We start from the raw sequence: 12,971 nt of genomic DNA on the forward strand, positions 1-12,971 counted from the left end.
AAGATAACTTTTTTTAGATTTATTTATTTATTTGAAAAGCAGAGTTACAGAGAGGGAGAGGCAGAGAGAGCCTTCCACCTGCTGGTTCACTCCCCAAACAGCTGCAATGACCACAGCTGGGCCAGACCAAAGCCAGGACCCAGGAGCTCCATCTGGATCTCCTACCTGGGTACAGGGGCCAAGCACTTGGGCCACTTTCTGCTGCTTTCCCAGGTGCATTAGCATGGAGCTGGATTGGAAGTGGAGCATCCGGGACTCAAATGGGCACCCACATCTGATACCGGCCCTGCAAGTAGCAGATTAACCCACTATGCCACAGCCCGGGCCCTAAAGATAACTTCTGCTCTCATGATCACTGTGCAATCTAGATATCTTCCTTGCCTGTGGGTTTTCCATATATTTTCTCATTTAATCTTTTCCTAACCTTCTTTTGAGGTAAATATTTCTATTATCCTTATTTCAGAAACGGAGAAACAAAGCCTTACAGGTGAAGAAAAATCCCTGGAAAATGGCAGAATTGGCAGAGGAAATCAAGTCAACCAAACCTCAAACCTCATGATCTTAATCAATACACAGGAGCTGCCAGCACAAGACCTCCCATAATCAGAATTCTTTCTTTCTGAGTCTAGCATTAAAGAAGATGAGAACAAAGAAGAGCAATTCAAAGTTAAAATGACCTGCTTTGGTATTAGTGGTCTCTGCTTTAGGGTCACAATAACGCTTCTTTAAACCACGGTAATTATTTCATTTTTTCTATTTTTCTAAAATGTTTCTAATTTTAATACACCAAGTCTCACCCATACTCTTTTTTTTTTAATCTTTGCAAATAATGAATTGTGTTTCCATTGTTGCAAGTAATGAAATGGTTAAACCTTGAGGTTACACCCCGGTGAATATCTCCCTCAAACATCTAGAGTGAGAGAAAAAAAAAAAAAAAAGGTCACAGTCAGTTACTCCCATTAGATCAGTGTTCACTGGAACATCTGGTAGACATACACACCCTCTCCTCACCATCAGCTTTCTGCCTGCTGCAGTCACAGTGGGCATTCAGTGAATCTTCCCCAAGTGCTGATACTTAATACCTGCTTTAGCTGCAAAGATTCAGAGAGGGGGGAGCAGTCCCTCTGGCCTTCAGGTAGGTCCAATACCTTCATTTCTATGAAAGCTAAAAGATGGGAGCCTGTGTTTGTAAACTTTAAGGGAACGGTGATGTCACACTTCAGCAGCGCTAGTCACTGCTGGACTGGGTGTCTAGATGGGGAAAGGGTAATGTAGAATTTGGAAAATGTGGGGCTTCCTGTTCTCAGGCTGCTGCCAGGAATTAATTCCTATGACTTCACAACAGTATTATTCATGTTCATACACAAATTCTTCTCTGACATAAGTGTAGGAAGAAAGACCTGGCCTGGCTTTAATGCCAGAAAAAAATCAAATTTAGTTTGCTTCCAAACTGGTTAACCATGCAAGACAGTGTTGATTCAAGCACTAAATACCTGCAATTACATGAGGCTGCTTGCTCTTTTGGAGCAATCTGGAAGTATAGGCAACACAGATCAGTAAGATGCAAGGCTTCAGAGTACAGCCTCTTTCTGTGGGAATAGAAGTCAGTTCAGACACAAGAAACTACAAACCCAGCCCTCACAACATTAGTCCTCTTTTGATTCTCAACTATGCCCTTGCTTCAGAGTGAATACATGAGAATCTCCCTGCTGAGGGATGTTGGCATGGGGTTGGGAAAATTGTGTAAGTTTATTGGTCCTATATGCCTGTCTTTTAAAAAGAATCTTTAATGTGTTGACTTTGAAACTTCCTTGAGCTGAAGAACAGTGTCTTATTTTTTAAAACTCTTTGACTAGTCTATTTAAAGAAAACCCCTTTAGTAGGTTATTTTAGGACTAGGATAATCTTTTAAAAACTCTTTAAAAACCAAGATGTGACTAGTATGCTCACATTATAGCCGTGGAACAAATACAATAGCTGTTCCACTGAAAACATATTCAAGCCAGTAAAACAAAATTTCAATAACTAAATATGGCAAAACAATGTGAAAACACAAGTGTTCCTGTTTATTCTTTAAATACATAATACATCTAGTTAAAAAGGATAATCTAAAAATTAAATACACAGACTGTGTTACAAGAGGAGGTAACTCATCTCAGCACTAGTAAACTTTACCACCACATTTAGGGCCCTGAAATTACAAAATGAGATAAAAGAGCATTAGAACAGGTCCAAAGCTCTATTTTAAAAATAGTTATGGATCTGGACTAAGCTACAAAAACACACCATCTTTCTTATGTCCTGCCCAAAAGAATGTTTCTATTTAATCTACAATAATCATGTCTTCACAGATAAAAAGCTGAAACCTCTATGCCAACTTTAAGATGAAGCCAATAGGCTACAATGAAAACATTTTTTCTTAAAGTTGGCAGTTGAAAAGCCAGTGTTGGATAACCCCTTTGTGTTTGGAATCCATTACCCCTTTATGGCCTATTTTTAGCCCACTGTAGGTCTTTGTGGATGTTTGAAACAAACAGGCTTTAGCTTTGGCGCTCTGTCCACCCAAAACAGGGTGATCATGAGCACGCTCACTCACCATGCTGAGTGTGACCACCAACTGAACTGAGATTCATCACTGTTTCCTTTCAGTTCCTATGGATCACGTTTTCTTAGCTTCTCATATGCCTCCCCTTATGAATATTTGGATAGGCCACAAACAAACATCTTCCCAGAGTATTTCACTGCAGGTAAGTAGCTGAACCTACAGACTACCATGGTCTGAAGAAGGGAAAGACTTGCTAGCATGACTTTAGTGATGATCCTTGTCAATCATTACTGTCTCACTTGGTTTAAGAATCCATAAGATTATTATTTAAAAATTACACTTTGAAGACTCTTCTAAATAAGCTAAAACTCACAAGTACAAGAAATTATTACGCAATTAATTACATCTAGTCTACAGAAGGAAAAAAACAATACCACCACCATCTCCTCAGACCACAAATTCTTAATGCACCATGTAAGCTTTTCAGATGGCATTAAAGTAAATTATGGTCTCAACAGTTATTGACTACTTGTTAAATGGCAGGCATTATACTATGTGATTTACATGCACGATCCCATTTATTACTCAAAACAACCCAAGGGATAGGTACGAGCATTATTCCAATTTTGCAGATAAAAAAGAACTAAGAGGAAGTAATTTGCTCAAGGTGGTGACACTATCAGAGCCCCAGATTTGGATTGAAAGAATCCAATTTTAGGGGCTGCATATGTAATAAGGATTACAGAACAGATCACAAGAGGAACAAGGTAGCTCCTCTTATTTAAACTGAATTCCCTCCAGCACTGTCAGTAAACATATTTATTCAGTTCTTATTATTCCAGAGACTAACTTTCTTTACCCACTGTCCTATTCCCAGATCCTAACACACTCTCTAACCAACTTTAACATTAGAAATATCAGCTGCCACTACTGGCAGGTAATCATGCATCAGAAACCCTATTTCTGAAAAGTTCAAGAATAATCGCATCACCAGCGTTTACAGTGAGCAATGCCCTAAGTGGTTTCCATATACTGAAGTGCTAATCATAACAACATCAATCTATGAGATGGGCAAGATTGTATGGTTTTACAGATGAGGAAACAACTTCAGAGAGATTAAATAACTTCCCAAAGACATGCAGTTAGTAAGAGAGCCAGAATCTAGTCAGTTTGCACTCTTTAGCTGTTTTGTACTACTTTTAAGCAAATTAACAATCTATTCGTGAGTCAAGGAATCTGTGCTATTTCGCTTCCCTTAACACTTTGTGCCTAGATGTCATTCACTCTGCAAACAGGAAGGGTACTTGGTAAGTAACAAACAGTTGTCACACTGACTTCATCTGATGAACACCTTTTTCAATGCTGTAATACAGACGTGAAGTCCTGAGTGAATCTGGCACCTCTTTGCTTAGAGTCTGCTTACTACAGAATTACTAACCAATTATCTCTAAGTTCTCGGGCTGGAAAGAGGCCTGAAATAAATTACCAAGAATTCTATTTTCCTAGCAAGACCAGAAGGAGGGGGAAATGTGTTTAAGAACATTCTCTGCTCCCCTAAAAGAATCCAAAAAAGGAGAAACGACGGTTAATAAAGCGTCCCTCGCCAAGGTCTAGATTGTAGATAGATAAACTACTAGATACAGTAGTTTAAAAAAATCAATCATCGGGCCATTTCTTGCCGCACTCTGGCTATTCAGAGACCCAACGTTAACCTCTGTAACGTTCGGTAACCTCGGTGCCCGGTCAACCTCCTGCCCCAGCAGCCCTCGGATCCTCGGGGGAGCAATTCTGAGCTGAGCGCCAAGGTCGGACACCTCAGCCATGCTGTCGGGTCAGAGCGCGGTTTCCAGGCAACCGCACTCCGGCCGTCAGCAGTCGCGCAGCCTACTTGGTCACCTTGTTAGGGCTCCCCACGAGGGGCTCCCGCAACACCCGGCCAGGGTTTGGCCGTCCTCCTCCTGGTGCGGCAGCCCTCCCGTGCCCCGGCCGTTCGGTCTGTGTCAGTCACTCTCACCTCCCAGTCCCTAGTTTTCCGCCTTGGCTGCCATTTAGTCATTTCGCACTTTTCGCGTCTTTAGTCAGACATCCTAAAAAGCCTGCGTTCCTGGAGCAACAAAGACAAGTTATGGTAGCCACACAGAGAATGGATTCCTGGGAAATGGAGTTCTTTCGACGGATGCGTAGTGATTCCTTAAGGAAAAAGACTACAATTCCCAGAAATCTCAGGGAGGATAGTCCACGTCTAAAACCTGTCCCAGCTACTTAAGTTGTATTAGGCGGGAAGGTTCTGGGTCTCTTTGCTCCTCGAACTAGCTGTATTTTGCTCACTGCAAACATGGAAGAGCACTATTTTTTAACATGATTTCTCCATGTGAGGGGATCTAAACACAGTGATGTATATGAAAAGATACTAAGTCTTTTTATTTTGTTAATCTTTCAGGTAAAAGATCTACACACAATCCGAAAACATGTCGCTGCAGATGATAACAGTCAGGAATAACATAGCCTTAATTCAACCAGGCTTCTCACTGATGAATTTTGATGGGCAAATTTTCTTCTTTGGCCAAAAAGGATGGCCCAAGAGATCCTGCCCCACTGGAGTTTTTCATTTTGATATAAAACAGAACCATCTCAAACTGAAGCCAGCAGTTTTCTCTAAGGATTCCTGCTATCTACCTCCTCTCCGTTACCCAGCCACTTGCACATTCCAAGGCAGCTCAGAGTCTGAAAAACAACAATATATCATCCACGGAGGGAAAACACCAAACAATGAGCTTTCAGATAAGATTTATGTCATGTCTGTTGTTTGCAAAAACAACAAAAAAGTTACTTTTCGCTGCACAGAAAGAGACTTGGTAGGAGATGTTCCAGAAGCCAGATATGGTCATTCCCTTGATGTGGTGTACAGTCGAGGAAAAAGTATGGGAGTTCTCTTTGGAGGACGGTCATACATGCCTTCTAGTCAAAGAACCACAGAAAAATGGAATAGCGTCGCTGATTGCCTGCCCCATGTTTTCTTGGTGGATTTTGAATTTGGATGTGCCACATCCTACATTCTTCCAGAGCTTCAGGATGGGCTATCATTTCATGTCTCCATTGCCAGAAATGATACCGTTTATATTTTAGGAGGACATTCTCTTGCCAATAATATCCGCCCTGCCAATCTGTACAGAATCAGGGTTGATCTCCCCTTGGGTAGCCCAGCCATAAATTGCACAGTTTTGCCAGGAGGAATTTCTGTCTCCAGTGCAATCCTGACTCAGACTAACAATGATGAATTTGTTATCGTTGGTGGGTATCAGCTTGAAAATCAAAAAAGAATGGTCTGCAACATTGTCTCTTTAGAGGATAACAAGATTGAAATTCAAGAGATGGAGACCCCAGATTGGACTCCAGATATTAAGCACAGCAAAATATGGTTTGGAAGCAACATGGGAAATGGATCCGTTTTCCTTGGCATCCCAGGAGACAATAAACAGATTGTTTCAGAAGCATTTTATTTCTATATGTTGAAATGTAGTGAAGATGATGTGCATGAAGATCAGAGAACTTTCACAAATAGTCAGACATCAACAGAAGATCCAGGGGACTCCACTCCCTTTGAGGACTCGGAAGAATTTTGTTTCAGTGCAGAAGCAAATAGTTTTGATGGCGATGATGAATTTGACACTTATAATGAAGATGATGAAGATGATGAGTCTGAGACAGGCTACTGGATTACCTGCTGCCCTACTTGTGATGTGGACATTAACACTTGGGTGCCATTCTATTCAACTGAGCTCAACAAGCCTGCCATGATCTACTGTTCTCATGGAGATGGGCACTGGGTCCATGCCAAGTGCATGGATCTGGCAGAACGTACCCTCATCCATCTGTCAGAAGGAAGCAACAAGTATTATTGTAATGAGCATGTGGAGATAGCAAGAGCGCTACAAACTCCCAAAAGAACCATACCCTTAAGAAAGCCCCCAATGAAATCCCTCCACAAGAAAGGTTCTGGGAAAATCTTGACTCCTGCCAAGAAATCCTTTCTTAGACGATTGTTTGACTAATTTTGCAAAAACTTTTCAGATCCATGCACATTAAGCTTTTAAACCTATCTTTCAAAACCTTGACAATGATCAACATTATATTTGTATTTTTGTTTATTGGAAATGCCTGTGCTTTCTTTTAGTTATATGAATTAGTTCTAGGAAAAGTGTTTTAATGCAATGCTAAATATAATCATTCTAGGACCTATTCATTTTGAAAATATTTCTCTTAATATGAAATTTCCAAAATATAAATTTCTTATCTGAATTTTTCATTCAAGCAATCTTAAACATAGAAGCATTAGTAATAATCAAGTTATGTTTATATATCTAATATGATTTTTGGTAACAAATACTCTATGAAACAGTTAAGACAAATTTAACCAATAGGAATTAATTCCCCAAAGGAATTACTCAGATTTTGCACAGTATAGCATGTTGGTGGTTGCAAAAAATTAAAACTAATATTAATTGTATTCCATATTAGTGATTTTTATATATCTATATCCCATTGGATTATGCCAATGTACAGGTGATGCGAATGTAGATATAGAGATGGAGATAGATTCAGATACAAATATAGATCCACTGAATGGAAGAAATGAGAAATATATACGAGGTTTAGTACATTTTCATGCATCTACTTTCTTCAGCTGCCTCCTCCCTAATATGTGATGCACAGATGATTTGCCAAAACCAGTGCAATTATTTGAGAGAACTGTCACCAAAAGATTCTGAAATCCATTGCAACTTAGCACTCTAGAGAAAGGAAATGAGTGACAATGCACTAGGAACCATCAAATAAATCTCACGGAAAAGAATAATATTGACTATTTCCAAAAATAATAAAAGCTTTTAAAAATTCATAGAAGATATTCAGGCAGGAGATTTTAAATGGGGAAAATGTATGTGTATTCATTAATGTGGAGTTATGCTGCCAGTGAATGTTACAAAATCAGTGAACTTGCCAACATTCAATTAGACACTTGCTGAGTTCTTAAAAGGACTGTTAATTTTGAGGCATCAATACATCAGTTGATAATTCGATGACCTTAGAAACAAATATCTCCCCCCCCCCCCCCCGCCAGAGGACTTTTTGGGAAAACATTTAACCTTATCCTAAGATCTTCAATCATGGCTTCTTACTCGTCATTCTTTACTGAGAGTCCCACAACGTGTAAGATTCTGTTACCAAGGTTAGGGAAACATGAACCATTCAAGAGATGAAACCATGGAGTACAAGTTCTTTTGCTAAAACTGCTGTGTTCCATACAATGAAGTTAACTTAAATAAACTAAATCACAGTTAATATGTTTAAATAATGTTACTTGATGAATATTTCTTTTGAACAAATGGTTGTACATAGATTTGATTTTTATTGTTTCTATCACTTACAAGAAAATAATAAAATATAAAGTCTTGTGTTTATATTGATTTACTCAAATTATTAACATTTGGAATTGCCTATAAAGGCGAATCAACCTATTTAGTTTTCTCAGACTTACTCCACTTTGATTTATTTTCTATTTGTTAGTAGCAAGTGGCTTAAATTGGAGCTAAAATATCCTTTACAGGGTCCAAAAGAGATTTTTCCCCGAGAAGTAGATGCATTCTCTTGATTTGCCTGCAGTGACTTAGTGGCTAAAGAATTGTAACCCGAAGGGAAGAGAGAACTTCCACTTTGATTATGACCTTGTCTAAATAAGATCAAAGTCAGCAAACTCAAAAGGCTTCCATAGCCTTGGCAACTCATGACTAGAGCCTAGGGAGATTACTCATGTCATAAACAAGAGTGTCAAATTGTTAAGTCAACAACAGGAGTCACTGTGTACTTACTCCTCACATAGGATCTCTGTCCTTAATGTGTTGTCCAATGTGAATTAATGCTATAACTTGTACTGAAACAGTATTTGACACTTTATGTTCTGTGTGGGTGCAAATTGATGAAATCTTTACTTAATATATACTAAATCTATCTCCTGTATATAAAGATAATTGAAAATGAATCTTGATGTGAATGGAATGGGAGAGGGAGCAGGAGATGGGAGGGGTGTGGGTGGGAGGGAAGTTATGTTTATGGGGGGGGAGCCATTGTAATCCATAAACTGTACTTTGGAAATTTATGTTTACTAAATAAAAGTTTTTAAAAAATGATAAAAAAAAAGAATTGTCACCCAATATTTTTGTGTGTGTGAGATCAAGATATGGTAACCTAAATGACTCCATTGTGAAATGACTGAGTTTTATAACCAAACTCCGATCTTACAAGCACAGCTGTGTGTGTGTGTGAGAGAGAGAGAGAGAGAAAGAGAGAGAGAGAGAGATGGCTTTACTGACTGCCAGGATTTTAAAAGGATTTGACCCACCAAATCTCTGCTGAGACTTGATCCCCAATGTGGTAGTGTTGGGAGGTAATGTCTTTGAGAGGTTGTTAGGTCTTTAAGAAGAACTACTTCTTTTCTCCTGGGAGTGAGTCAGGGCTCTGAAGAATGCCTTCTCACTGTCTTAGGACTGAAATGGTTAACACAGAGGAGTGGCTGTGAAGTGAGCAGGACATCTCTGTATTCTCTCTACACAGGTGCACTCTTCCACATCACTCCCTTGTATTCTGCCGTACGTGAAGGAGCCTGCCAGCCCTCAGAAACTTGAATCAGAATGAATCTAATTTCTCTATACACTATCCATTTTCTGCTTTTCTGTTACAGCAACAGAAAATGAATGAAGACACTGACCTTATAATACAGAAAAAAAAATAGGTCTTTTTTTTTAAGTCATCATTCCAGGGAGTTCATCAGATGTGACTAAGATCATGAGATTGCTTTTCTTGTACATTCATGCAAATATTCAAATGGGTCACATCAGAAGACTAAGCACTTATTCCAACAATTTTGCTTTTGTCAGAGGCTCATGTTTCAATCACCTTCAGAATCTATGGCTTATTTCTGTGAAGATGTTAACCAGTTGTCCCTCTTCCTCCCTTACAGTATTTAATTACTGGAAACAAATAAATGTCATTCAAAGCTTAGAAGGGTATAACTCTCAGTATTATGTTACCATCTTTGGTCGGAACAAAGCATGAGTACAAGCTAAAAAACTGCTTTTTATATGACTTATAAATATATTCTAAAGGTAAGTTCCAAAATTGTTGGCACAGGAGTGCAAGAACAGTATCAAGAGAAAGTATATGGTTTTCTAAGGTCATCATTTTAACAGACTACAATCATCCACAAATACAGGTGAGTCTAAGATTTTAGGGGAAGAGAAGTAATAATGAAAAAGGAACAGTGCAAAGACCCTGGGGTAAGATGACACTTGTAAAATTAAGGAACTGAAAGGCCACTCTGGTTAAAACATGGTAAATGAGTGGAATATGGGTGTCGTGAGCCTGGGAAGTAGACAAGTGGCAGGGCCACCAGCTTTTCACCAGTGAAATAAAATCATATTCTGCATCACTCAGGGAACAGTTATAAGGGTCAAACATATTACTATAAATGGAAAAAAATAACATAGACATATACAGTTTTTATTTATGGGCTTAAAATCATTTCATGGGGCCAGTACTATGGTGTAGTGGGCTAAAGCCTCCGCCTGCAATGCCAGCATCCCATATGGGTGCCAGTTCGAGTTCTGGCTGCTCCACTTCCAATCCAGCTCTCTGCCATGGCCTGGGAAAACAGTAGAAGGCCCAAGTGCTTAGGCCCCTTGACCTATGTAGAAGATCTGGAAAGCTCCTGGCTCCTGGCTTCGGATCAGCCCAACTCCAGCCGTTGCGGCCATTTGGGGAGTGAACTAGCAGATGGGAGACCTTTCTCTCTGTCTCTCCCTCTCTCTGTCTGTAATCCTACCTCTCAAACAAGTAAAAATTTTTTAAAAAATCATTTCATTACTCTCTATCACTGTAAAATAAATCCAGATGCTCTGAGTAACAATTATTTAAGAAGAGGGGTTTATTGCTGTTTACCAGAGATTTCATATAATAAATCCCAAGCAACAAACACAGACTCTAAGCCAAACATCACCAAGTACTGCATAAAAATATTCTATATGGGTTGAAAGGAAGAAGGTCATGAATTAATGTTACAAAAATGCTCAGTAAAATATTCTCATTTAGAAGATATAAAGATATTTAATCTCATGTTTTGTTAAAGGTCAAATTGTAAGATCAGATTTGTAGATGATATTTAATCATTTGGATATTATTCTATTTTGACAGATTTTAGATTGATAAAACAAAGTACATCGTTTGCCAAAGAGATAAATCACTCATTTTGAGTATATACGGTCCATCTTGACCTGTTCCCTGCTGGGTTATCACTCAGCCTCACTACTCTTCTGTAGGAAGTATCTTCCCTTTTGCACCTTGAAACTATTGCTTATAGTCTAGTCCATCCTATTCATTCTTTCTATTCCTGTTTAGATACTTCCTCTCCTCCAGAAAGCCTTCTCCAAACCCCTCTCCCTCCTAGAATATAGTACTTACAGTCTTAGCTTAGATACTCCAAAGTACAAGAAGTAAAGCTATCTTCACTTTTTCATAACTCAACTCACATTATGTCATGCATCTTTTTTACTGTACATTGGAAATATAATTTCAGCAAAGGAGCTTCTTCTGTGTCTCCCACATGGATGCAAGAGGCCCAAGCACTTGGGCTATCCTGTGCTGCTTTACCAAGCACATTTAGCAGGGAGCTGGGTCAGAAGTAGAGCACCCAGGACACGAACAAGCACCCACATGAGATGTCAGCACCACAAGGGGCAACTTTACCCACCATGCCGCAGCATTGGCCCCAGCTTCCTTCTGTTCTAAGCACCAATTGCTCTCCTCCCCACTGGCTAAATCTGCCCCAGGTCTACCGCCCTGGGGAACTTACTTGACCTCATCCCGGTCATGAGACCCATCTCTACTCAGATACTCCTTCTTTCTCTGACCCCTGAGTTTAAATTCTATTGTCCTAGTGTACTTCAGAGTGCACCTATGGGATTTTGATCACATATAGTGTTTTTCCTTCATGACACCTACCTACACAGTTTCTTGATTTAATGTCTATGTCTCCCTAGCTCTTTTGAGCATATTGTTCATTGCTGTGTCTCCAGTGCCTACTCATAGAAAGCACCCTGCTAATATTTGCTTAAAATAGAAGCTGGAGTAGTTGGAAAGGATACTGAGAAGGATGCAGACTTTAGCTTGCCCCTAAAAGCTAATGAGATGCTCCATTCTCAATGGCAGGGTAATATTAAAATAGACAAAACTCCAGGTCCAGAAAGTCCTCTTCCCTGTGCCAGGAGCTGACCTTTTGGATTTGTTCTTGGAGGATGGGATGGGGCAGCCAGTGTAGCAAAGGGCATGTGGGCCTTGGGTGCAGGCTATTTACCTACAAGGACAGGCAGATTTCAGTATTTTACAAATTGTTACAGCTGTAGTGATTCAGTCAGACAAGCCCAACCTTCACTGAAAAGGAGCCCAGAAGCCTCCAGCAAAGAGGGGCTGAGATACTAGAAAATGTGTGGATGGTGAGGAGGTGAAGGAGTAACACAAAGGTGACTGGAAGGAAACATGTGAAGATGTGGATCTATCGTTTTCTCATTGAGAGAGGCTTCCATGAGCTCGTGAGTGACATTGGGGAAAATGGAAGTACCCACTCCAGAGGGATTAAATGAGAAAGTACATATAAAACCTTGCCACACCCACACACACATTGTCGCTCCCCCTCTTCGTGGAGGAACGACACTAAACCCTGCCTAGGCTTCATATCCGAGTCACGGCACCATTATGTCGCTCCCCCTCTTCGTGGAGGAACGACACAGGACCCTGCGCTGTTCTTTCGTCTGCTCGGCCCTCCCCGGGTTTGCTGCTGGTTCTTCCCGGGTTGGCTACTATCCCTTCCACCTCCGTGGAAGGGCAGTTCCCCCTAGCCACATTCCCCACTTCCGCAGGGGAGCGGCACACCGCCGGCCGGCTTTCTCGGGGGCTGCACGGGTTCCCTTAGATGTTCCCCATAGATGTTCCCGGTGCATGCCGTCTCTCTCCTCCTTTATAGTCCTCCTCCGCCAATCCCAACTCGGCTGCCCACACGCCGAGTACGCTGCTCTCCAATCAGGAGCAAGTCCTACAGTTAATTGGTTGAACTGGAGGCAGCTGTGCGGAAGCTGTTTACTTCTCTCCCAGCGCCATATTGTGGGAGAGCAGATGCATAGAATAAGTCTTAATTCGAGTAACTTAGTCTAGTCCGGATTGCTCCCCACACACATGCTTAGTAAATGGTAGTTATTATTTTTTTTTTTTTTTTACTAAAAACACTGGACAAAAGAATCTGGGCTCTAGCCAGATGTGCCATTATCTAAGTGGTCCTGGACAAGTCAACAATTCTGACCGCAGTCTGAAGTATACAATGGTG

General features: G+C 40.4%; 2 protein-coding genes across 8 annotated transcripts in view; one reads left to right on the forward strand and one right to left on the reverse strand.

Moving 5' to 3' along the window:
* The window catches only part of IFTAP (intraflagellar transport associated protein), a 79,510-nt gene extending 74,804 nt beyond the window's left edge, over positions 1-4,706 (reverse strand). For 3 of the 6 annotated variants that reach the window (XM_089309532.1, XM_008269826.5, XM_008269829.5), the window contains exon 1: positions 4,560-4,706. The gene's annotated coding sequence lies outside the window, so the exon portion shown is untranslated. Of the gene's footprint in view, positions 1-2,596; positions 2,779-4,559 lie in introns of all 6 variants that reach the window. The other 3 variants (XM_089309537.1, XM_089309528.1, XM_089309535.1) reach the window with 2 other exon arrangements.
* Positions 998-6,742, forward strand: RAG2 (recombination activating 2). Of its 2 annotated transcripts, XM_089336470.1 has the most exons (2): positions 998-1,135; positions 4,986-6,742. In XM_089336470.1, exon 2 carries the CDS (start codon positions 5,014-5,016, stop codon positions 6,595-6,597), a length of 1,584 nt encoding a protein of 527 aa, XP_089192596.1. In that variant the 5' UTR covers positions 998-1,135; positions 4,986-5,013; the 3' UTR covers positions 6,598-6,742.
* Positions 6,743-12,971: the final 6,229 nt, after the last annotated feature.

The sequence above is a fragment of the Oryctolagus cuniculus genome, chromosome 1 (genome assembly GCF_051225735.1).
Source record: "Oryctolagus cuniculus isolate XC-2025 breed Fujian yellow rabbit chromosome 1, ASM5122573v1, whole genome shotgun sequence".
Taxonomy (NCBI): Eukaryota; Metazoa; Chordata; class Mammalia; order Lagomorpha; family Leporidae; genus Oryctolagus; species Oryctolagus cuniculus.